This window comes from Podarcis tiliguerta, assembly GCF_965153285.1.
Source record: "Podarcis tiliguerta genome assembly, chromosome: 9".
NCBI classification, from domain to species: domain Eukaryota; kingdom Metazoa; phylum Chordata; class Lepidosauria; order Squamata; family Lacertidae; genus Podarcis; species Podarcis tiliguerta.
This window is the reverse complement of record NC_139542.1, coordinates 9,772,329-9,798,464: the sequence shown is the minus strand read 5'-3', so window position 1 is coordinate 9,798,464 and position 26,136 is coordinate 9,772,329. Positions and strand designations below refer to the sequence as shown.

Sequence of the window (26,136 nt, the reverse complement as noted above, 5' to 3'; positions counted from 1 at the left end):
TTGGTACTGAAAAAACTTGTAACCCAAACATTGCAAACCCGGAAGTAAGTGTTCTGGTTTGTGAACTTTTTTTGGAAGCCAAACATGCTCCGTTTTGAGTGTTATGCTTCCGTTTTGAGTGCCACGCTTTGGTTTTGAGTGTTACGCTGAGGTCTGTCTGTTTTTGCTATGATTGCTATTATTTTGTGTTTTTGTTTTTGCAGCTTTTTTTTGTTTTTGTGACTGTGACTGTGTGGAACCCAGTTCAGCTACTGACTGATTGTGGGACTGCAATACATTGTTTATTGCTTTCACTTTATGGATCAATGGTCTCGTTAAACAGTAAAGTTCATGTTAAATTGCTGTTTAATGGATTGTTTTTGAAAGTCTGGAACAGATTAATCCATTCTGCATTACTTTCTATGATAAAGCACACCTTGGTTTTGGAACACTTTGGTTTTGGAATGCACTTCCAGAACGGATTAAGTTTGAGAACCAAGGTACCACTGTACCTTGTACACTACCACTGTACCACCAAGGTACCACTGTACTCGGGTTACATACGCTTCAGGTTACATACGCTTCAGGTTACAGACTCCGCTAATCCAGAAATAGTACCTTGGGTTAAGAACTTTGCTTCAGAATGAGAACAGAAATTGTGCTCCGGCAGCGCGGCGGCAGCAGGAGGCCCCATTAGCTAAAGTGCTGCTTCAGGTTAAGAACAGTTTCAGGTTAAGAACGGACCTCCGGAACAAATTAAGTACTTAACCCGAGGTACCACTGTACTTGCTCACTGGAAGGACAGATTGTGAAGCTGAGACCTCAATACTTTGGCCACCACATGTGAAGAGAAGACTCCCTGGAAAAGACCCTGATGTTGGGAAAGATGGAGGGCAGAAGGAGAAGGGGACGACAGAGGACGAGATGGTTGGACAGTGTTCTCAAAGCTACCAGCATGAGTTTGACCAAACTGCGGGAGGCAGTGGAAGACAGGAGTGCCTGGCGTGCTCTGGTCCATGGGGTCACGAAGAGTCGGACACGACTAAACAACAACAACCACTGTACTCAGAATAATATTCTTAGCAATTACCCATGGGAACGATCTAAAATATATTTTACAGGAATACAGAAGTTACATCCTTCCATCTATGTAAAACATTTACAAATTTCTGCTCAGATACAGATTTATTCCTAAATCAATCCCATTGCTGCCCACAGGGTTTGCTCCTCTGAGCATGTAGGCCTAAGACCCAAGTAATTGTTCTTTCATGAATAAGGAGTGCTTCTAGACTCATTATTTTGCAGGTGGAATTGACCAGCCTACTGGCGGTTTTAGGTTGTGCAGTTAAAGTCGATTAGGCACCCTTGCCACAATGTGCCCACCCCTGAAACAATCTTTTTCCATACTGCAAAAGTCTGATGAGCAAAAATGACAACTGCTCAACTCAACTTAGTGTAACCTCTCTGCAAACAAGGCAGAATGAATGCTCAAACACGCAAGTCGTCCGGAAGCAGCCATAATTAGTCTTTAATCTGCCACCAGTTGGAAATATATTTTAAGTTATGTTTCATCTTTGTATCCGAGGTCGAAGCACCTTTCAGGTATTATACCTGGCTCTCACCACCACAACCAATGGCCAGGTTTGGATGATCACCTCTTTGCTTAAAAAGCTATGAATGAACAGCCCCTTTGCCCCATCCTTCGTGGAAGGAACAACCAAGCCAGGAAGCCAGGAATTAACTATAATTAGCTACAGTCCTCCGTTTTGTCTAAAATAGGGAACTGTGGTTCTGAACAAGTCAGGATGTTAAAGCACGGTTTGAAGTCGGTTTGATATACTGGCTTGCTCCAAAGGTGGTAAACATAATTTAACAGTTCAGGAAAAAATGAAGTTAATTGCAGGTTCGAGATGTCTTTGTCGGAGCTGGTTCATTCAGTACGATTAGTTAACACTCCAGTCATAAGTCGGTTTTATTTCCGGGTCCTGGCATCATGCCAGTTATTTCACCAGCCTTTTCCTCTGCTTCAAGAGTGCTTCTCGTAACGCCAGCTGCAAAATCAGAAAGATACACATCAGCTTGCAGTACTTGGGTAATACTTACAACTCCATCGCCTAAGCCAGGCATGGGGAAACTTTCTCCATTCGGCACACCTTTCCCGGAATCAGACCTGCAGGCCAAATTTGGCAGATGGGCAGGGCTACCTACCTGCCAATTGCTCAACATCACAATGTCACACAATTAACAGGTGTGGCCCGCCCATCTATTAAGTGGGTGGCTTTGCAAGTCTCCAAAGCTTCTCTGGGGAATGCAGGGAGAATTCAGAAGGCTGTAAGACAGCCCTGCACTCCTGTTTCAGCCCGAAAAGGCCAGGACTAGCCGCCTGAGAAACAGTTTCTACGCAAATGCAATTCTGGTTCTAAACGCAGCATAAGGGGTCTCTATAGTATAGTGTATTTTAAAATGGGGTTTTAGAGTTTTTATGGGTTTTTGAATGTTTTATGTAGTTTTGTAGTAGTTTTATGTAGTTTTGTGGTAGTTTTATGTAGTTTTTCAATTTCATTGTTCTGCAAGGGACAATGACAATAAAGATATTGTAATCGTATCGTAATCGAAATGGGAGCAGCACAAGGGCTGCCTTAAAGGACTTCTCAAAAGCACACTTTGCAGCATCAGATGTTCTTCATTTAAAGGAAAAGGGCAGTGTATGCTTCAGACAGTGTTTCTCCTTTAAGATTCCCCCGCGCTGACTGCAGGGGATTCCCCCGCGCTGACACTATTTCCTAACCCGCAGCTGCTTCTGAAAGGGGCTTCCCCAAAACGTGACTTTGCCAAACGGGAAGTCTCTGCCTGATGCCCTGGAAATCCCAGCTTCTGTCATTTCACCAGCCACTTCCTTTTCTCGGTTATCTCTATCCAGACACGATGGACAGAGGCTCGCATTTAGAAATGTGGAAAAGGTGGAAAACGAAGTTGGGGTAAGCACAGGCTCTAAGGGGTGCTGAGAACTAGGGAGGTTGACCCATTCATCACTGCACAGACCGTACCACCTTCACCATGAAAACAGGCACCCCTGCTGCATCTGTGCTCCTTGCAGCCTGTTGATGAGACACAGTTCTCCTGTTTTCATAGCAGAAGATTCGAGAAAGCATCACTGCCGTTGCAATTAGCTAGAAACCGTTTCCAGCCTTCTCTTCAGGACAAGGTACTCCTCTTACATAGCCATTGCAATTATTGGTTTCCAGTAAATCCCTTGCGGGTGGTGCTGTGGTCTAAACCACTGAGCCTTGGGCTTGCCAATCAAGGTTGGCGGTTCGAATCCCTGCGACGGGGTGAGCTCCTGCTGCTCCGTCCCAGCTCCTGCCAACCTAGCAGTTTGAAAGCACACCAAAAAGTGCAAGTAGATTAATAGGTGCCACTCCGGCGGGAAGGTAATGGCATTTCCGTGCACTGCTCTGGTTTCGTCAGAAGCGGCTTAGTCATGCTGGCCACATGACCTGGAAAAAAAGTCTGCGGACAAACGCCGGCTCCCTTGGCCCTTGAAGCGAGATGAGCGCCACAACCCCAGAGTCGTTCGCGACTGGACTTAACTGTCAGGGGTCCCTTTACCTATTAAAATCCCTTAGCTTGTTTGCAAGAGGTGGTACCACAAAATATTTTTAAAAGGGTGGGGGGAACCACCTCATTTTCCAGACATGCCATTTGGAAACCTGACCTCCGCCCCCTGCACAGAATACATCGTGTGAAGCAGGTACAGAAGAGAACTGCACCCAATTTGGCGACGTGTTGCTCCTCTTGGTCCCATCTGAGGGAGGGAAGTAGTTAAGCATCTATCTTTGCACATGGAGGTTTCTCCCTGTGTTCTGGAGCCCTGACTGTGCATGACTCCAGGATTTGGGAAGCTTAAGACAGAGAGGAATATGCTGGTTTCGGGCATCTGCGCATGGGCAGGGTTGGGAACAGCCACATATTGTTAGGGTGGAGGTAGTGGTGTAGCCCTGCTGTTCCCTTCCACACACTCGGTAGCTCAGTTGGTGGAGCACGAGACTCTTAACCTCAGGGTTGTGGGTTCGAGCCCCACGTTGGGTAAAAGATTCCTGCATTGCAGGGGGTTGGACTACATGACCCTCATGGTCCCTTCCAACTCTACAATTCTGTATTTTCAAGTACCGTATTTTTTGCTCTATAAGACTCACTTTTTCCCTCCTAAAAAGTAAGGGGAAATGTGTGTGCGTCTTATGGAGCGAATGCAGGCTGCGCAGCTATCAAAGACGCCAGAACAGCAAGAGGGATCGCCGCTTTCACTGCGCAGCGATCCCTCTTGTTGTTCTGGCTTCTGAGATTCAGAATAATTTTTTTCTTGTTTTCCTCCTCCAAAAACTAGGCGCGTCTTGTGGTCTGGTGCGTCTTATAGAGCAAAAAATACGGTAAATAGTGCCCAAAGAGGCCTTTTGTACCCTGTTGAAATATGAAGTTGAACAACTTAACTATATAGCAAAGAAAGCAATTTCACCCATGTGGTAAATTGCCACTTCTAACTGGGGAAATCCCTCCTTTTGGGTCTTTGGCCAGATCTTTTCACAGGTGTGAGAAGCTTTCAAGGGGAGAAAAAGCTGCGAGGAACTTGCCTGCTTCTCCCTGAACGAGCGCTTGTTTTTCGACCGGACATTGTTGCTGTATCGCATCATCATGAAATTCTTCTGCTTCTTCTTCTCTTTGTTGGTGGAGCTGGCAAAAGGGTTCAGCTTCGATTTCTTCTTCACAAATTCTTTCCTGCCCGTCTTGCCAGCCTAAAAGCGAAAGGGGGAGGAAAGAAAGAAAGAAAAACAAACGCTAAAACTCACACACAAACTGTTCTCTTACTTGTTTTAAAATATATGTAAACTAACACTTTGTTGCCAATGCCAATGCAATCAAAAAAACAATTCAAGGTTGCTAGAATAGGCGGGGGTTAATGTCTGGCAAGGCCACTGTGATGTGACTTCAATGGAAGAACCTGAGAGCTTCATCCAGCAGAAATAGAAATCAGTTAGAAATGGGACTGAGAAGCTAGACATGGGAACACTGGAAAGACAGACCATTTAATATAATGTACCCGTGGACTTCCGTGTGTTTAGGGCTAAGAAGAATTTTATTTTTTTGCAGCCAGGCAGTTTGGAGCTTCTGAGAAAGAGATGTTAAATTTAGCAATCAACACACAGTTATGCAACTTGATTAGCACTGCGTAGCACTTCCTCTTTCCCCCTATTCTGCTGCTTTGCATAATACTGGTCTTGTTCATCGTGGGACTGGCATGGACCCTGAAGCCTTACTCTCCCAGCACCTAAAAATCTCATCTTCCTGAACACAAGAAGAGTCTTGTTGGGTCAGACCAAAAGCCCACTCAGTCCAGCTCTCATAGTTGATCCTGCGAGATCATGTCCTCACAGTGACCAAGCACGTGTGAAGCCCTTAAGCAGGGTTGCCTGAGAGCAACAACAGTCTCCTCATTTGTGATTCCCAGCAACCGAGTTTTCAAACAGCCGTTTTTCTCTAGTAGCTACTTATTCCCCGTGAATTTGTCACAAACCTCTTTTGAAGGCACCCAGATTGGTGGCCATTCTCACCCCCCGCCATCTATTGGGAGTGAGCTCCAGAGTTCAACTATAGGCTGTGCAAAGTGCTTTCTGGTGTCTGAAATCTCCCTACATTCAGCTACGTTGGCTGGCCATCATTTCAAGCATAAACCAAACCGTTTGGAGAGAACGCCTCACCATTGCTGTGGCCAGCCGCGTCTCTTTATCCGACTTGGGTTTCTTGTGAAGATGCTCGATGTCCCTGAGGGAAAGCAGCTCTCCCCTGAAAAGAGCAAATGCAATAATATGGCCTCATGCGTCAACTATTCCCCCCCTTCCTTTAGAAGAACAATGACTGGCCCACTGCACAAACTTTAGGGGCTGGAGCAAATCGTAGGAACTTTGTGCACAGGTTCCATGCACTGGCTACCAATTAAATCCCGGGCCCAATTCAAAGTGCTGGTTTTGACCTATAAAAGCTAAATGGCTCAGGACCACAATATCTCAAGGACCACCTCTTCCCATATGAACCTACCCGGACCCTGAAATCATCTTCTGAGGCCCTCCTTCGTGCGCCTCCTCCTCGAGAGGTCCGGAGGGTGGCAACAAGAGAAAGGGCCTTCTTTGCAGTGGCTCCCCGTCTGTGGAATGCTCTCCCCTGGGAAGTTCGCCTGGCACCTTCATTACACACCTTTAGGCGCCAGGCAACAACGTTCCCTTTTAACCAGGCCTTTGGTTGATCTGATTGATATCATATGCCCTTTTAAAATGTGGCTCTTTTTTGTGGGTGAGGGGCTATTGGGTTGTTGTTGTTGTTATGTATTTTGTGGTTTTATATCTTGATTTCGGACGCGGGTGGCACTGTGGGTTAAACCACAGAGCCTAAGACTTGCCGATCAGAGGGTCAGCGGTTCAAAACCCTGTGATGGGGTGAGCTCCCGTTGCTCAGTCCCTGCTCCTGCCAACCTAGCAGTTTGAAAGCACGCCAAAAGTGCAAGTAGATAAATAGGTACCACTCCGGCGGGAAGGTAAACGGCGTTTCCGTGCACTGCTCTGGTTCGCCACAAGCGGCTTAGTCATGCTGGCCACATGACCCAGAAAAGCTGTACGCCGACTCCCTCGGCCAATAAAGTGAGATGAACGCCACAACCCCAGAGTCGGTCACGACTGGACCTAATGGTCAGGGGTCCCTTTACCTTTACCTTTACCTTTATTTTATTCTGTGAACCACCCTGAGACCCCCGGGTATAGGGCGGTATATAAATTCAATTAATAATAATAATAATAATAATAATAATAATAATAATAATAATAATAAATAATTTACCTGGACTCCTCCTCATTCTCTATTTCAATGTTTTTCCTCTTAGCTGCCTTGCCAGGTGCAGACTTCAGTTCCTTGCTAAGCTGGGCAAGGCGGATTTTCTGGAACTCCTCCTGGGTGAGGAGTCTGCTGCTGCTGACAGCCGTTGCCTTGGCCTTCCGCTCTTCCACAGGCATGCTTTCGATTTGTTCTGCCTTTAAAGCAAAAGTGCACACGAAATCTGAGTATGGTGTTTTATTGCTAGGTGACTCCACCCTGTGGCAGTTATGCATTTGTACACCAGGCTCTGCCAGGACTCAGAATTTGGACCGCAGAGGCCCCGCCGTGTCCGTGCTTCCAGGGTACAGGTCTAGCACACTAGCCTCAGCAACACAGGCGTGTGGATTTAAGTCACTTTCACCGCCAGCACTTCCTAGCTTCTTGATGAAATCCTGCTGTGCAAATGCACCCAGCAAGAAACTTTGTGCATAAATTTTAAAGATGTTTTTGCTAAAATGCAGCAGAAGCAGCAGCAGCAACTCACTAGCTTTTGCTGTTCCTCGTCGGAGGAATGATGCACGTCAACCCATTCTCCATCCTCGTCATCTTCCTCCTCAGCGGAACTGGCAGTCTCCCAGCCATCTGCAATGGAGGGGGAAAGATGTTGGAAGCTAGAAATCACCTAATTGTAAGAGTCACACACAAATGATCACAGCCAAGCACACACATGTAAGGTACCCTCCCCATCTCCAATAATAATAATAATAATAATAATAATAATAATAATAATAATAATAGTTTATTATTTATACCCTGCCCATCTGGCTGAGTTTCCCCAGCCACTCTGGGCAGCTTCCAATCGAGTGTTAAAAACAATACAGAATTAAATATTTAAAACTTCCCTTAACAGGGCTGCCTTCAGATGTCTTTTAAAGATAACTACTTATTTCCTTCACATCTGATGGGAGGGCGTTACACAGGGCGGGCGCCACTACCGAGAAGGCCTTCTGTCCGGTTCCCTGTAACCTTACTTCTCGCAATGAGGGAACCGCCAGAAGGCCCTCGGCGCTGGATCTCAGTGTCCAGGCTGAACGATGGGGGTGGAGACACTCCTTCAGGTATACAGGACCAAGGCTGTTTAGGGCTTTAAAGGTCAGCACCAACACTTTGAATTGTGCTCGGAAACGTACTGGGAGCCAATGCAGATCTCTCAGGACCGGTGTTATGTGGTCCCGGCGGCCGCTCCCAGTCACCAGTCTAGCTATCGCATTCTGGATTAATTGCAGTTTCCGGGTCACCTTCAAAGGTAGCCCCACGTAGAGCGCATTGCAGTAGTCCAAGCGGGGATAACTAGAGCATGCACCACTCTGGCGAGATAGTCTGCAGGCATTAACTATGTAATTCCCCTCTCCCATCTCTCACCTGCGAGGACCCAGTTATATCCCAGAGAGGGTGGAAAGACAGGTATAAAACTACAGTGGTACCTCGGGTTACATACGCTTCAGGTTACATACTCTGCTAACCCAGAAATAGTGCTTCAGGTTAAGAACTTTGCTTCAGGTTGAGAACAGAAATTGTGCTCCGGTGGCGCAGCAGCAGCGGGAGGCCCCATTAGCTAAAGTGGTGCTTCAGGTTAGAACAGTTTCAGGTTAAGAACGGACCTCCGGAACGAATTAAGTACTTAACCCGAGGTACCACTGTACTTCCATCCATCCAGACACTCCCAACCACATAATGCCATGAACAAGACAGCCTCAGTTACCTATCAGCAAATGTAAACATCAGACATAGACAACTAAGCATTTCCTGTTTGCGAATGTACTTGCAGACGTTTAGGAAATCTATCCTGAAATGCACCAAGCTGGCTTGCTCTCTCTCTAACAGCAACATGGCACCTGCAGAGACCTTTCTTGGCACCCACAGGGTCTTTCTTCCCCCTACTAAAGTTTGACTTGAAAGAAGCCAGCCAGAATAGGCCACGTGGTACGTGTGACGCCCACACCAGTTTGCAAATGTGCCCACAGGCCCAGAGCAGTGGGTGACCTCCAGAAATGCAAAAACAAAACTAACCTCCTTCCTGATCCCCATCTCCTCCCTTATTCTCAAGTTCTAGGACTTCAGCTCCTGGAATGTAGTCTTTGGCATCCAACGCCCCGTATTCGTGGATCTTGGCCTCCGACGTGGCTTCTGTTGGTTTACCCTAAGAGCAATCCAAGCGTTCATGTTTTAAAAGGAGCAACACATTCTGGCTACAAACTGCACGGGAATCGTTTATTTGAGACAAAATATTGTAATGCACAAGGTGTAGTGACGGTCACAGACTTGGACGGCTTTGTGTGTTCTGTTGAGTGAGGCGCCTGTCAGTACAGGGTTTCCTTTTTAAGTCAGCAGAGTCACCCAGAATCTTCTTTCTCACGTCATCTGTCAGTGAATTCCCATGTGGGAATAAACACCTCACCCATTCCAGCTCTGCTTAATGTATTTATTGAAGAATTAACACTACAACTTAAACAGCTACAGTCGTGCCTTGGATCCTGAACGCCCTGGAACTCGGACTTTTTGGCCCCTGAACACCGCAAACCCAGAAGTGATTGTTCCAGTTTGCGAACGTTTTTTTGGAACCCGAACGTCCAACGAGGCTTCTGATTGGCTGCAGGAGCTTCCTGCAGCCAATCAGAAGCCGCAATTTGGTTTTCGAATGCTTTGGAAGTCGAACGGACTTCTGGAACAGATTCCGTTTGACTTCTAAGGTACAATTGTACTGGTCTAAGGAAAAATTAAGTAAAATTAAGTATAGAGAATCATTTCTCCTCGCTGTTCTTCAGTCACCTGGCACAGTAACAGGCCACACTTCTCTCCTTCTGAGCATGTCTAATAAAGAGTCGGTCACCAAGGAAACCCTGTTGCTAGGGAAGGCCTGTTGCTGGGAGAAAACCTGTTGCTAGGGGCAAAACTATGCAAGAATCATTTCAAGTCTCCTGTTTTCCAGGGAAAGCTCTCTGCCTTGCACTCCATGAAAGCAGACAGAATCTGCAGGTTGCAGAACAATCCCTTTCCCTAATATGTCCAAAGCAACATACCACCACATCGTACTATTTCATTCAGCCACGAGGAAGATAATATTCCAGAGATGCACTTTATCAAGTGTGTAGCAAACCAGTTATCGCACTAGCATTGAAAACTCAAGGCATGCTTTACCCGGAATTTTTTCTGCAGCATCTTTGGATTGAGCGACCGGAACAAATGTATCAACGTTCTTGCCGACATCATTACATCTGCAGAGAAAAATGGGACTGAATCGAAGATGTTCTCAGGGCAGGGTTCAGACTGACTATAAAAGCACATTTCTCAATTAAACTAGCTTTTATCCTGGAAGTTGCTTTCCATTTTTCACGGAAACAAATGAAAAGGGCACCCAAACTCTCGATAAAATAAAAATGAACTAAAATATCATAGCCAAATAAAATATTCATGGAGTAAATGGAATCAAAGAAACCCAGCAATTCTTTGAATAAGCAGCCGGCACCTGGGACAGAACACAATGTAGACTTAATAGGTTCCTAGTCCTCATGAACCAACAGGGAGAGAAACCCAAATATGTCCTTAAGTCAAAAATGTGCCCATGTAAAGGTAGCAAACTTACTCTTGTTTTTATGTGATCTGTACTGCGCCAGGTCTTGCAGCAAGTCTTCTGTCATGGCCAGAGGGCATCTAGCAGATATCTCTTTAATAGCATTAATCCTGGAAAAATTAAAGACATTTAAAAATATCAAACCATGGTAAAATTATGGTACACTTGAAAAGTGTGGAAGCAACCAAAATTCAGCTCTAGAAAAAGCTGGATTCTGCAACTTGAATAAGCAAATCCACTTATTTTTCATTGTTTCATCTGCTTCGTGAGTAATGGCAAATTGCTATTCAGTGGAAGTTGTAGTACAAGATGAAAACTAAGAATCAAAACACACATTCCTAACAGGAAATAGAAGCACTTCCACTCACTCGGGTCTCCAGCTCTTGGGTACTACAATTCCCATCATTCCTGACCACTGGTCCTGCTAGCAAGGGATGATGGGAGCTGTAGTCCAAAAACAGCTGGAGACCCAAGTTTGGGAAACCCTTGTCTGGCCACTTTCCACCCATATTCACGCATATCCAAGCTCAGATGTCCCTGAGCTTTAGAGTTTTACTTACCCGACGGTCATCACTTCTGCAGAGTTTTTTTCCGTGACAAAGTTGTTGGCTATTGTCATCAGCACTGACTGGACAATCTGGCGATAAAGGAAGCCAAGAGGTAAGACAGATCCAGATTTGCCGATGCTGCTGTTTTAACTGCATTCATCATCGCCCACGAAGGTACACGCAAGCGCACAAATGCACTTTAGAAGCTTAAACAGAGCATCTTCCCTTTAGCTCTGGGCCACTTCACACTAGAAAAGTGACTTCCACGCAGGAGACAAAAACAGGTCAAAGGCAACCACCGTCCTTTTCTACAAGTTTGCAAGAAACGCATAGGGCACACCCAGAACACTTTCAAAAACGAATGATGTTATCGTACACATTGTGTGAGAAGTTAGGGTCAGTAGCAGCGTTGCAGGTGTCTACACAATATCAAAGTAAGCACATCCATGGGCAATTGTCACATGAGGCCATTTGCACTTGGAGTACCCAGTTATTTACTGTGTATAGAAGGTGTTTTTTCCAGTTAGGGCTGGTTGTGGATGCAAGGTCAAACCAAAGGGTAATGTGAACGAGCTCCTTTGAAGTTGGCAGGTTTCAGGCAAAGCCAATTAACATCATTTAATGTGTCGATATGAATGGAAGCCGTTAAAACTGCAGTTGCGATATAAGGGATTGTTATTTTGACTGGAGCGTAATTGGAATTTGTAAGATTTTGGAACGCAGAAATGAAGTAAATCATCAAACCAACAATTCTAGCATGCGGGGGGGGGGAGCCCTCAATTGTATAATTTGGCATCTCAGTGATTGGTATTATCAATTGTGTTATAACTAGGCATTGTTATAATGAGGTTATAATTGGATTATTTTAACTGAAAACTAATAAAAATGATTATATATAAAAACGACAAAGACAACTGACAAGAGTTTGCCAGACTGGATGAAAATGGCTAGCTATACAAGCAAAAGCTTGCTAGCTTCACGCCGCAGCTATGACGAAGGAGTAAAGGGAAGCGTGTGAGCCCAAGGCTCACTATGGCTGGATCTTGCCGCACTAAACTGTGGCTTGGGGAGATACCCGTCTCAACATGGCCACAGAAAGCCTGAAGGCTCAGGACTTGCTTCCCTTTGCCTTTTCCTGGCCCTTGGAAAGATCCATGTGATTTGGAAAGCGTGTCTGACAAAGACCTGGGAGACCCCAGTTCAAATGCTAACTCAGTCACGAAGCTCGACTTGAGCTAGTTACTGTCTCTCTCAGGATGACCTGCCTCACAGGCTGGTTGTGAGGAGAGAGCAGAGAGAGGGGAGAACCACATACACTCCCTTGAGCTTCTTGGAGAGGCGAAATGTAATAAATAAATGATTGAATAAATAAATTACAGACCTCAGGCGGGACAAGTTGATGGGAGGACTGTGCAGCAAAGAGGAGAATCTTGGTAACTTCTAGAAGGGGAAAACGAAAGAGAAAAATGCTATTGTAGAGATGGGGGAAATACAGATACATTTTCAAATTAGGGTAGCCTCCAAAACGGAGGGGATATTAGGAGCAAAGGAAGCTGCCTACACAAAGCCAAGGTTATTATGTCCATTTCAGTAAAGGTAAAGGGACCCCTGACCATTAGGTCCAGTCACGGAGAACTCTGGAGTTGCGGTGCTCATCTCACTTTATTGGCCAAGGGAGCCGGCATACAGCTTCCGCGTCATATGGCCAGCATGACTAAGCCGCTTCTGGTGAACCAGAGCAGCACACAGAAACACCTTTTACCTTCCCGCCAGAGGAGTACCTATTTATCTACTTGCGCTTTGACGTGCTTTAGAACCACACAGTACTGTCTACAATAAACAGTATTGGTCTGACATGGAGCAAGACAGAATCTTGCCATTGCTGCAGATGGTAAAGGTCAAGGATCCCTGGACGGTTAAGTCCAGTCAAAGGCGACTATGGGGTTGCGGTGCTCATCTCGCTTTCAGGACGAGGGAGCCAGCGTTTGTCCACAGACAGCTTTCTGGGTCATGTGTTCAGCATGACTAAATTGCTTCTGGTGCAACATGACACTATGACAGAAACCAGACCGCATGGAAACGCCATTTACCTTCCCACCACAGTGGTACCTATTTATCTACTTGCACTGGTGTGCTTTCGAACTGCTAGGTTGGCAGGAGCTGGGACAGAGCGACGGGAGCTCACTCCGTTGCGGGGATTCGAACCGCCAACCTTCTGATCGGCAAGCCCAAGAGGCTTAGTGGTGTTGACCACAGCACCACCCACGTGACCACTTACCTCTCTGGTGTGGCTGCAGGAATCGTTGCAGGAAAGGGTAGTAGTTGAAGAGGAAAAGCTGGGGAGACACAGAGCACCCACAAGATGTCAAATGGGCAGCTTCGTTTCTCGCCCCGGGTGAACTACTAAATCTCCAGATCTCTGGGGAACAGAGGGTGTGGCATAGGAAGAGGGGCTTGGGGCAAAGCCAGCAGCTACAATGGCATCAGTAGATTTCAAGAATGTTGGAGCTACAGCACCAGCCCAGCCCAGCAAAGGGAAGATAAATGGTGCAAAAAGCAATCTTTGGTTGCTCAACACAGTGTAATGGTGTCCTTAGATTGCAATTACGCCATACAGGTAAAGCACTTTGATGCCACTTTAAGTAGCCATGGCTTCCCCCAAGGAATTCTGGGAGTTGTAGTTTGTGAAGGGTGCTGAGAGTTGTTAGGAGACCACCTATTCCCCCCTCAAAGAGTTACAATTCTCAGATGCAGGCTCAGGGGTGGGGGTGGCGGGGAGAGGGACCGAATCTGGTTTTTCTAAGAAAGAACTACTCTTTATCAAAGACAGCCAGCAGGGCCACTGACATCAGTTGTAACTTTAAGAACTTGTCCGTGAGCCTGCAGTTTTCCTCCTCCCTCCCATTCCTTTTTCCCTCACGTGCCATGCCTCCAATGTCATCCTTTTTGGATAAAGAATGGGGTTATAAATGTTCAAAAAGCGCTATTCATAATCACATCATGAAAACATTCATAACGTTTTCATATGTGAATATTCATAAATGAAAACATGCACACACTTTTAAGAAATGTGGTTGTATATACAGTAGAGAGAATGCCTGATATTTTATGTATTCATCTATCAAAATTTTCACACCACTTGACTCTACCAAAAAGCTTTTAGAATATCAAAGCTGTTCAGAACTTGAAAATGATCAGTAAAGAAGATTTTTATAAAGATATTAAAAGTATGTAGAAGATTAAAATAATTTTTGTACTCTTAAATACTCTTAACAGCTCCCTTATCTTGAAGAAGCTTGTACCTCCGTCCCAAATATCTGACAGCTTTTCTACATGTGCCGAAAACTTTATTAAGCCTACAGATTTCTTCCTACCTCATGGATTCCAACGAGCCTAGAAATCAGATCCATAAGCATCATTTTCACTTCAAACCTCTCCTTTGAAGTTTCCAGCTGCTTCAAAAGTTTCTCTGAGAAGTCTAAAAAAAGTAAAAAAGGAACCAAGGAAGAAGGGAGGGGGGTAGAGTTAGAGGAGAAGAAGAAAACTCAGAAAAGAAATCCTTAAGTCACTAGCATCCTGTGGTTATCACTGCAGGGCTTTTTAAGTGAGCGGTTGTCTCAGATCTCCATCCTCCGCTAATCTAAAAATGTACGGCCACTGGCTGTGAGGACCGACCACAAAATCAATAGGACTTTTTGCCATTCAGGGGCTCCTCCTCCACACACAGCTTCTCTGAGAATGAAAAAAACCTGACCAATAGGGGCATTTTTGCTGAGGAGCTACAGGGAAATTCTGCTCCCCCTTGGGGGCAGTTTTGTCATGCTGCAGGTGTCAGGGTACCCATTGGTTTTAGCTGGAATAACAATGTCTTCCAGGTCAAGTGTCCCACTGACCCAATGGTAGAGCTGTATTCCGCCCCACCCAGCACCTAAAACCCTTTAAATTCTCAACTTTTCCTATTCTGCTTCAATATCGTCCTCCACGAAGAGGGCATCTGTCAAGAACTTGCCTTGTGGGTCATGGATTAAGTGAATCGCTGAGAAGTTGAATACCTCCGGCTTCCGCTTCTTCTTGTGTTTCTGTGTGACGGGGGGGGGGGGACGGGGGACAGGAGAGAGCAACGTTCAGCGGGAAATGAGAACTTAAAGGTAAAGGTACCCCTGACTGTTAGGTCCAGTTGAGGACGACTCTGGGGTTGCGCGCTCATCTTGCTTTACTGGCCGAGGGAGCTGGTGTTTGTCCGCAGACAGCTTCCGGGTCATATGGCCAGCATGACTAAGCCGCTCTGGCAAACCAGAGCAGCGCACGGAAACGCTGTTTACCTTCCTGCCGGAGTGGTACCTATTTATCTACTTGCACTTTGACGTGCTTTCGAACTGCTAGGTTGGCAGGAGCTGGAGCCAAACAACGGGAGCTCACTGGCAACCTTCTGATCGTAGATAACACTACGGCTTTTAGAATACATCTGAAGGCAGATCTGTATAGGGAACTTTTTAATTATGCTTTTATATTTGTTGGAATCCACCCAGAGTGGCTGGGGCAACCCAGTCAGATGGGCGGGTTACAAATAAAAAAATTGTAATCGTTATCTATCTAATGAGCTTCAAAGCTGAGTGGGGATTTGAGTCCGGGTCACTCTGGCATCCTTCCAAGCATCGACCTGCTGGACCGCTCTGCCTCTCGCTGCTCACCTTTAAGACTTGCATCGCTTTCTCCAGCTTCTTCTTGTTCTTGGTGGTCTTCCTTCCCGTGGAGTATCGCACCATTAAGTCCCTTGCTGTGGGGCCATCGTCCTTGGGAAGGAATATCAGAGATGGAAGAGTGGTTTGACTCTCAAAACAAAGCCTTGCACTGGCGAAAACATGTAGTCATATCCTGCTGAACTGTAAAGTAATTCTGTCTGTCACCCAGAATAATAATAATAATATATATTTTTTTAATTTATATCTAATAATAATAATAATAATAATAATAATATATTTTTTTTTAATTTATATCTGAAGCCAGGCTCAGAGCGCCTAACAACAGTAAAAGTAACACAGTTTACATAAAATCACAATCTATTAATTGAAATACATTCTAAAATCAATTCAATCTAAAATCAATTCAGAATCAAATTAATGGCAACCATTGGGCTAGACTTCTATGAGGAGGGGGTCAGACTGTGCCTTGGCCAAAGGCCTGGTGGAACAGCTCTGTCTTGCAGGCCCTGTAAGAAGGTGCCAAGTCCTGCAGCGGCCTAGTCCCTTGTGACTGAACGTTCCACCAGATCGGAGCCATGGCTGAAAAAGCCCTGGCTCTGGTTGAGGCCAGCCTAAGCTCCCTGTGGCCTGGGACCTCCAAGATGTTTTCGTTTGAAGACCGTAAGGTCCTCCATGGGACATACCAGGAGAGGCGGTCCCGCAGGTACGAGGGTCCTAGACTGTATAGGGCTTTAATGGTTAAAACCATTCCATCAGGCTGCCTCAGTGGAAGAGATGGGGAGCAAGGCTCACTCCATCAAGCTCTGCTGAAAAAGCAGCTCCATCAGGCACCTCCGGCCCAGAGCTGTTTATATGCCAGCTCATCATTTTAAGAACTCCTACTTAAGAATTGGTGCCTGAGTTTGCTCCCGGCCTCTCTTCCCGCTCTGTCCCTTTGCCCTTGCATGCTGTGTTTCTGGTTTTTTGTTTTGATTATAAGCCTGCAAGCAGGGACTGTCTTGCTTTTAATTGAATGTAAACCGCTCTAGGGGGCTTTTCAGCACAGGGCACAAACAAAATGAAATCATTTTGTGCATCCTTCGTCCATCATGGAGTCCCTAATTTGCATAGCAGTGCACCATCAAAGTCAGTGGAATTTAAATTATACAAAACACCCATAATCATTCATAATCATAATCATAATTCATTGCCCTGAAGAGTTCACTGCGCTTTCTACATTTGAACATATAGATTATGAGCATCCATATCTTTTAGACATACCCTACACATTTAAGTTAGGATCACTGGAATATTGTTATTGTCAACGTCAATAACTTCTTTAATAGTTGCAAGAATAATATAATATAATATAATATAATATAATATAATATAATATAATATAATATAATATAATATAACATAACATAACATAACATAACATAACATAACATAACATAACATAACATAACATTATATTATATTATTATATTATAATATAATATAATATAGTAATATAGCATATGGAGGGTTTCAATCTAGAAGAAAAGTCTGGATTAAAAAAAAAAAATCCTAGCCCCCTCCATATAATGTCAGAAATAAAAACCTTCTCCTTAATTCCTGGGTTCCCTGCCCCCAGAGTTACTTTGTTTCTTAAACAGAGAAGCAATCGGGAAACGAGTTCTGAAAGAATACTGTCCAGGCATATATACCTGTGGCACATCCCTGGCGTCGCTTTTACCTCCTCCATGAGGAACTAGCACTAAGTCATCGCCCTGAATGCACTAACCTCTGATTCTGAATCACTGTCTCTTTTCTCATCTTCATCCTTTCCAAGGAAAAATTTCAAGCCAGCAACTAGTATCTGAACAGCCGCGAGACGGGAGGATCAGGGAGAGAAGCACACAAGAAGGAGAAAACGGTTATTTTTACAGCCAGCTTCTGGCACGTGAGTCTGGGAGGAGACTAGGCTCATTCTGGGAGCACTAAACCAGCCTTGGGTCTGGGGACCAAATACAGTTCTCAAAGTCTCTCTAACTGAACTTGGGATACAACTCAGGCGATGCCCTTTACTCTCCCTGTTTCACACCGCCATTGAATTTCGCTGCCTGGATGGGATGTGTACTTGAATTCTGATTTTATTTTTTTTATAATATTTTATTAAGATTTTCACAATGTAGTATAAACAGAAAAAGAAAAAAGAAAAAACAATACCAGAGAAAAAATACAAAAAATAACAACAATTAAAAACAATTTCATCTTTCAAAACATATCTTGCCTTAGCTTGTTTCTTGGACTTCCCCACACCTCCCTCCTTTGTATTCCAATGCAATTGTTTGTTCAGCAAATCCTTTCCCTCTTTACCTTTATCTTAATTTTTATCTTAATATTTTAACTTTACCTTTCCCTCTGTTTAACATTCCATTTTTCCTTAATACTTCAAACCTTGTTGCTATAAACCCCTTAGCTTCTATCCAACATCATTCCATCATTCATTAATTTTACATTGTTTCTGTAAATAATCTTAAAATTTCTTCCAATCTTCTTCCACCAGCTCTTCTCCCTGGTCTCGGATTCTGCTGGTCATTTCTGCTAATGAATTCTGATAAGGCCTCTTGCTCGTCCGAGATAAGAGAAGGATGTGAAAATGTGTATAGAAACCAGCCTACTGTACAAAGGTAAATTTAGTATTCACTGCTCCATCTCCTTTTCCCTCTGGCCTGGCCACAACTGCCATGTGGGTCCCAGGGGGCTGCCCAGAAGAAAATGTGGTCCATGGGCTGAAGAAGATTCCCTGCCCTCAGTTTATACAACCCTCTGCCTAGAAAGGTGCCACAAAAATCTGCTGCTGGTTCTGCTGCAACAGACTAATAATTATTTACTGTAACTGATTTCTTATACGCCACTTAAAAGCCAGAATAAACCCTAATGGGTTCAACCATGTGGAATTGGTTCCAGTCAAGCCTCGGTTTTCGAACGTCTCGGCTGCCGAACGTCTTGGAAGTCGGAAGCCGAAAATCCGAAGTGAATGCTTCCATTTTTGAACGTGCCTCAGAAGTTGAACGTTTTCCGAGATGCATTTCTCAATTTTCTCCACTGAACTTGCTGACAGCCCTTTGATCCTCGGTTTTCGATTACTTTAGAAAACCGAGGTTCCACTGCAGGCTCACTCAACCTCGGCCCGCCAGATGTTTTTGGCCTACAACTCCCATGATCCCTAGCTAGCAGGACCAGTGGTCAAGGATAATGGGAATTGTAGTCTCAAAACATCTGGAGGGCCGAGGTTGAGGAAGCCTGTTCCACTGTATCAGTTGTGCAATAAACTGTAAACTAAAATGCACTGTAACTAAAACGCATGATAAAACGATCCCATTAAAACACAATGTGGCTACCCTGCTAGAATTTATACAAAACAAAATAAAGCTAAAATAGTTTCTTACCTTTGTGACTTTGGAAAAGCAAGCTGTGGTGATGACATTCACGGTCTTGGCATCATTCCTGGAGAAATAAATAAAGTGTTCACACTCTGGAATAAGGAACAATGGCAACTTGGACACATCACGTTTTATCTTCTCTTGCAGTTCCTCGCGGGATTCTTTCCCCTCTCAGCCACCTACCAGATGTTCCTCCTGTATAGCTCTATCATCACATCCAGCGAGATCTTGGCTGCTGTTGGATTGCTGTCTTGCAGCATAGTGTACATAAAGTTCTGAAGGGTCTGGGGAGAGAGAGAGGAAAAAAAAGAGGGGAAAAGGTTTCGCAAGAAAGAATTCTGTCCCGCACAAACCGGAATTCGAAGCAGAAACCACAACCTACCGTGTTCAGCTTGTTGTTTTTGTGTTTTGCATTGATGTTCTTGATATCCGTCACAATGTGGGTGTACAGCGTCTGCCAAAAACAAGAACGTTCAGCAACAGCGGGAACAAAGTGCTGGAAATACCCAGAGCTCCTTCAAGATGGGCAAGTATGTGTGGTGGGTTGACTAGGCTCCACTGACCTTCGTGGCAGAGCTGTGATTTTAACCCAGGGCTCTCAGGGCTTTGCCCAGGACTCTGGCCACTGCTGGACAAAGGTTGCTCTTGCTCCTGCCCAGTAGCAGCCTCTAGCCAAGGATGGGGAACCCTTTTCACTCAGAGAGCCACATTCCTTCGCTGGCAACCTTCTGGGGGCTGCATGCCAGCAGTGAGTGAGCACAAGTGAGAAGAGCAATGGATAAGACTTTTATCTGCGTAGTATAGGCTACATTCCAGCCACACAAAAAGGAGAGGTTTGCATATGGACACCCAAAAGGAAGCAAGAGGGATCTTCACTGTTCAAGGTCCCATTTCAGTCAAGCCAAAGCACTCAAGGAGGACATAGAGCAGGGTGAGTTAGGGATGTGGCCTGGAGAGAGTCCTGAGGGCCAGGTAGAGAGATTTTGGAGGTTCTCATTTGGCCCCCAGGTTCCCCTCCTCTACTCTAGCTCTTCTGTCCATCCTTCCTGTCTCTCCAGCTATGACGCCTGCTTCCCCTTCTAGAGTAATTCTCTTAGCAAGGACTGGCAATGGACCCTCGTCTGCCTTTGCGATTTGTTTGTGTTGGAACACTTCCATCAAACCCTCCTGGAGGCCCAGTGATAAGGGGCGGGGGGAACAGGGATGCTCTGCAGTCTGCAGTTATCCCCCACCTCCAATCCCATATATAAGGGTAAATGCAACAAATATGCCCCTGGCTCTGGTCCATAGGGTCACGAAGAGTCGGACAGGACTAAACGACTAAACAACAACAACAAATGGGAGGAATGACAATTCACAGCAGGGAATTCAACCTCTTAAGAAGGGGTCCCAAGTCATGTAGGCAAGGCGCAAGCTTGCCTACGGTCCATTATTTTAAAACTGCATATTATGAACAAACAAGAAAGGACCGACAGGGACAGTAACTTTGCTACTCACTTTTCGTAAAAATTTATCGTGGCAACGGAGGAGCTCAAAGAAAAGTTCCAGAAGGCTTGTGGGGTTGATAAGGTTCTTGTTTCTCAGCAGGATTAGAGCTTTGCAAAACGTCTGCAAATAAGGAAAAAAGTTACCACAGCCTGTGATCAGGATTTTTTATCTTTTTTTACAAAAACTGCTTTTTCGACATACGTACAAACATGGAGTCTGATGCTCGACAAACAATTTAGCAGTCTGTTTCTCATCATTCAATTTATTTTTAAAGAAAGTTTCTAGTCCTTATGTTCATAGTGATAAGCTTAAAAATGCATGTGTGGCAAGTTCTTACGTGCCTGCTCAGCAGGACTTCTAGTGATCACTGAGCAGAACTTGAACACTCTCCATATGTCTTTGCTTGTCCACTAGGAATTGCGATATTATGCAAAATCTACATGTATTGCAAATGAAATTTGTATACTCTGTTCAACCTGCAAAACTGGCCATTTCTGGGAGCTGAGCTTTCACACAGCTGAGAGCGACAGCTGGCAATCCCTGACCCGATTTTAAGGAAAAATGTTATATTGACAAATGTGCTGAGATTTCTGATTCAGTGATTTCTTTGCAGAGGTTCCCTTAATTCTGATTTTTCCTTAAGGGAAGCTACAACATAGTAATAACAATAATAAAACATGCCGACATTGCCATTTCTTCCAGCTTCTAAACCCCAATGTATCAAGTCTCCCTTTTCAACTGAACCCACATACACATGACCTTCAGCTGAACACACACACCCCTATGTGCAGTGGCATGGATTCTATGAGTTTGGAGCAAAATGCAAATTTTGTCACGCAGATGTAGAGAAAAAACATGGAGAAAGAATTGAAATGCATTGTACCACTGCAACCCCTAGGTACTGGAAAAGAAGAACTTCTTCCCAAATTGCAGGTGTCATGCCCTACAGAATTCCCTGCCCCAGATGAGGAACTATTAGTATTTTAACATCAGAGTCACCATTCGAAGATCTGCATCCAAGACTGTGTGATTGTAGGATAGCAGTTCCTTCAGCTGCTGCGGAAAGTCTGCCAGGTACTCAGGATAGCAGTGGCCAACCTGTACAGAAAAAAGAGAAGCTTGGCATAAAGTGGAAAGTCTGTATGTGTCCCTCCAGATACTGTTGGGACTCCAACAGGGGTGCCATGTTTCCATCAGGATTGTGAGTGCACTATGTGCAGGTGTGCGCATGTGACGTCACACTTCCGCATTACAGTGGCTCCACTTTCCCCTCCTCTCCGCAGTCAGTGAGGCACCCTTTTCCATGAGGAAGGACTCTGGGGCAGAGAGGCCCCTACCCACTGGAAAAGGGTGCCTCACTGGCTGGGTACAGAGGGCAGAGCTGAATTCTCTCTTGGATGCAGCACAGCTGCTGCCTTTTCTCATTGAGTTTGTGGGTGCCTGGTCCCACAATTATATTATACAGTGGTACCTGGGTTCCGGAAGTCTGCTCCAAAACCAAAGCGCTCCAAAACCAAGGCATGCTTTCCCATAGAAAGTAATGCAAAATGGATCAATCCATTCCAGACTTTTAATAACAATCCTCAAAACAGCAATTTAACATGAATTTCGCTATCTAACGAGACCATTGATCCATAAAATGAAAGCAATAAACATTGTACGGTAGTCACAAAATCAATCAGTAGCTGAACTGGGTTCCACACAGTCACACACACACAAAGACAGAGCCACAAAAACGCAAAATAAAATGCAAAAACATACAGACCTCAGCGTAACACTCCAAACGGAAGAGTGGCACTCAAATCGGAAGCGTAACACTCAAAACAGAGCATGTTCAACTTCTGAAAAAGGTTTGCAAACCGGGAACACTTACTTCCGGGTTTGCAGTGTTTGGGTTCCAAGTTGTTTGAGAACCAAGGTACCGCTGTATTATAAAGTCCAGCCCCCTGGAGTTGGCTCCTATGGACTCCAATTCCCATAAGTCCAAGTCAGCACAGCCAATGGTCTGGGGTGATGGGAGCCAGATGTTGTTGAACAACTGGAGGGCCACAGGACCTCCTCAAAGTACACGTAAAGGAAGAAAGCAACCCTTAAAAAGCAATGCTGATGACGCAACAGATCTCAGAGGAAGAATGGAGAGCCTTTGATCCACAAGATGTTGGATATATTCTCTGACCACTGGGCATGCTGGCTTAGGCTGATGGGAGCTGAGAGTTCCACAGCATCTGATCTCCTATTCCTGCCTTAGATTCATCATATCTGTGAGCACTCTTCCGCCAAGGAGTTTGTGGCAATGCATCTTTCATTTACCCTCACGATAACCTTCTGAGTGAATTAGGTCAAGCAGCCAGAGGGTGACAATACAAGAACAGGGCCTTTTCTGCAGTGGCTCCCCATTTGTGGAATGGTTTTTCCAGGGAAGTTGGGCTGGTGCCTTTAGCTGCTGGGTGAAAATGTTCCTTTTCCACCAGGCCTTGGGCTGATTTTCATCCTATGCCCTTTTAAACGTGTTTGTAGCAGAAGGGGGTTATTGGTTTGTTTTTGTTGTTATTATTTATACCCCGCCCATCTGGCTGGGTTTCCCCAGCCACTCTGGGCGGCTTCCAACCAAATATTAAAATACAGTAGTCCAAACATTAAAAGCTTCCCTAAACAGGGCTGTCTTCAGATGTCTTCTAAAAGCCTGGTAGTTATTGTTCTCTTTGACATCTGGTGGGAGGGCGTTCCACGGGGGGGGGGGGTCTGCTTTCTATGGTGTATTTTGTGTTTTTTATCTTGTACTTTTATGTTGCGAACTGCCTTGTAATCTACAGATGAAGGGCGGCATACAAATTTTATAAATAAAAAATACGGGACCGCCTCTCCTGGTATGCCCCACAGAGGAACTTACGGTCCTCAAATAAAAACATCTTGAAGGTCCCAGGCCACAGAGAGGTTAGGCTGGCCTCAACTAGAGCCAGGGCTTTTTCGGCTGTGGCTCAGATCTGGTGGAACACTCTGTCACAAGAGACTAGGGCCCTGCAGGACTTGACATCTTTCCGCAGGGCCTGCAAGACAGAGCTGTTCCACCAGGCCTTTGGCCAAGGCACAGCCTGACTCCCTCCTTTGGCAATCTTTACAAAACTTTAGTTTATGGTTGCCATCAATTCTGATTTTAATTAATTTTTATAATGTTTTTATAATGTTGCACTATTTTAGTGTTGTTAGCCGCCCTGAGCCCAGCTTCGGCTGGGGAGGGCGGGATATAAATAAAATTTTTATTATTATTATTATTATTATTATTATTATTATTATTAAATATTAAATAAATAAATCAGAGCAAGGTCAAGCAATAAGCTCATTACAGACAGAGGAACATCAAAGCGATTGCTCTCTCTTTATTTTAGAGCAAACACATCATCAGTAAATAAGGTCTTCGCTAGCAGTTCCATTTCCTCCTGTCCGTAATAGTGGTTAAGGCTGCAAGGGAACTGAACGCAACCTACACTAATCCAAGCAGAGCTTCCCCATTCCACACATAGATTCTGCCATTTTACCTGTGCCAAGAACATCACTAGTTCAGCCAAATCTTTACTGGGCTTTGCTGGCTGCAGTTTGAATATCTCCACATTGGACTGGTAATGGCGATACTGCTGAAGAAACTGAAACACAGACAAAAAGGCGTTACTTCCCTCGCAGCTTATTTCACGTAAATGCTTTAAGCATCTGCATTGGAGATGTTTTCTTTTTTTAAAGACCTCAAAGCACGTACCCAAAATGGTAAAAACAATTTGGTATTGGCATCCGTCTGTCTAGGGAGCCTATGGAGTGCGCCTCCAGGGATGAAGTCAATAAAATCGAGAAAAGTTCTCAACCCTTACTTTAAAAACATGCAAAAGTTAAATTCCTAAAACAGATCAAAGTCGCCGCAGCTTTCTAAGCACCTGGGTGGGCTCGTCTAAAAAATGATGCTTTTTTTTTTAGCCAGCGCCGCAAAGAGCACAGCGATCTCAAGAGGCAGGGAGTTCCAAAGGCGCAGGGAATGGGAATTATGTGACCCCTAGGCCTCACCTCCTCGGTATACGAAGGCGGGTCCCGCTTGATCAGGTTCTGCAGCTGAGGCAGGTTGACGGGCAGCTTGTTGTTGTTGCGGCCGGCCATGGCTGCGGAGCGACGCGGACTCTGCCGGCTGCTGCCTCCGACCTTACCGGAAGAGCCGCGTGCCACGGCCACTGGGCGCCGCCATCTTGGATCACGTGGCTACGGCCGCTGCTTAGGCTCAAAAACCTACGAACTCGACCGCTTATTGGAGAATCAAGGATGGAGGCGGTGTCAGACGTTCTGTGCTGCAAAACTCTTTTGGTCTATTGGCTTTTGCGGGGGAGGGGGGTTGGTTTCAGTCATTGCCTCCTTTTGTTTAGTTTACGGTTCTTTCCTGGTTTCTTTCGTACGTTGCTGGCTGCCAATCTTATTGCTAGAATCTAGAATCGTAGAGTTGGGAGGGAACCCTAGAAACCATCTAGTCCAGCCCCCTGCAGTGCAGGAATCTCGACTTCAGCACTCATGACAGGTGTCCACCACTTCCCAAAGGTCCAGCTCCGAGGGCCTTCTGGCGGTTATCTCACTGCGAGAGGCCACGTTACAGGGCCTTCTTGGTAGTGGCACCCGCCCTGTGGAACGCCCTCCCATCAGATGTCAAAGTGATAAACAACTACCTGACATTCAGAAGACATCAGGGAAGTTTTTAATATGTGACATTTTAGTGTATTTTTCATCTTTGTTGGAAGCCGCCCAGAGTGGCTGGGGAAACCCAGCCAGATGGGCGGGGTACAAATAATAAATTATTATTATTATTATAAAAGAGCCCATTCCACTTAGAATATTGTTTTGACCCCACACGGCAAGCCAGTCTTGAGCTGCCCAGTGCAGGGGACGGGCAGGAGGGGCAACGTTCTCACCGAGAAATCCGCCCCCGCCCCTTTTCCACAAGGAAAAAGGTGGAGGAGGCATTCATTCAGATTTCAAGAGCGTGCTCTCTATGCAGTTAGTGGTTAAAAACAAACACCAACAAAAAGTCCTTTAAAGACGGGTGCGGGTTTTTAGTGAGGCATAAGCTTTCATGAGCTGCAGACCATTTCATTCTCTTAAGCATGTGCAGAGTGCCTTGATCTACCCACAGTCGCACATGGTGAGAGCGACCAGCCTCTATTGATTCAGCACCTCTCCGGGGATGCATAATTCCTCCGTATTTTAATATCTATGAGCGTTGAGATGAAACCAGTTGTGTGGAAGGAGCTGGCTGCTGAGATTGTGTTGGGCTGACATAAGGGCTTTAAAACGCAGTATATAATAGGAGGTGGGACGTCGTGGCACAAGACAACTGTGGGAAACGGGGTGGTGGGGAGGAATCTTTGTACCACGGCGCCGAATATGCTTAAGAGGGCCCTGTCTGTCCCACTCAAATTGGGACAGTTGAGGGGTATGCCAAAGATTTCTGTTAATGGCATTATGAGATTGACAATTTCCTAATGGTCCTTAGC

General features: G+C 45.2%; 1 protein-coding gene across 2 annotated transcripts; it reads right to left on the bottom strand.

Moving 5' to 3' along the window:
* Nucleotides 1–1,070: 1,070 nt before the first annotated feature.
* On the bottom strand, nt 1,071–24,872 carry SDAD1 (SDA1 domain containing 1). Of its 2 annotated transcripts, XM_083398369.1 has the most exons (22): nt 24,668–24,872; nt 24,154–24,258; nt 21,617–21,715; nt 20,627–20,737; nt 19,512–19,583; nt 19,313–19,413; nt 19,136–19,193; nt 17,485–17,559; nt 15,708–15,809; nt 15,026–15,095; nt 14,391–14,494; nt 13,295–13,352; nt 12,398–12,456; nt 11,029–11,105; nt 10,481–10,578; nt 10,036–10,112; nt 8,908–9,037; nt 7,382–7,479; nt 6,862–7,052; nt 5,733–5,817; nt 4,608–4,769; nt 1,071–2,030 (listed from the first exon to the last, which is right to left on the bottom strand). In XM_083398369.1, exons 1-22 carry the CDS (start codon nt 24,755–24,757, stop codon nt 1,980–1,982), a joined length of 2,073 nt encoding a protein of 690 aa, XP_083254495.1. In that variant the 5' UTR covers nt 24,758–24,872; the 3' UTR covers nt 1,071–1,979. The 2 variants fall into 2 exon arrangements, with proteins under 2 accessions (XP_083254495.1, XP_083254496.1); XM_083398370.1 differs by lacking the exon at nt 21,617–21,715 and having other exon boundaries at nt 24,668–24,849.
* Nucleotides 24,873–26,136: the final 1,264 nt, after the last annotated feature.

Coding starts and splice junctions, on each gene's coding strand:
- SDAD1 (XM_083398369.1), bottom strand. CDS start 24,757: ATGGCCGGCCGCAACAACAACAAGCTGCCCGTCAACCTGCCTCAGCTG. Junction 13,353..14,390: donor GGCTCGTTGGAATCCATGAG/GTAGGAAGAAAT, acceptor GTGTCTCCCCAG/CTTTTCCTCTTCAACTACTA. Junction 7,053..7,381: donor ACGAGGAACAGCAAAAGCTA/GTGAGTTGCTGC, acceptor TTTGCTTTAAAG/GCAGAACAAATCGAAAGCAT.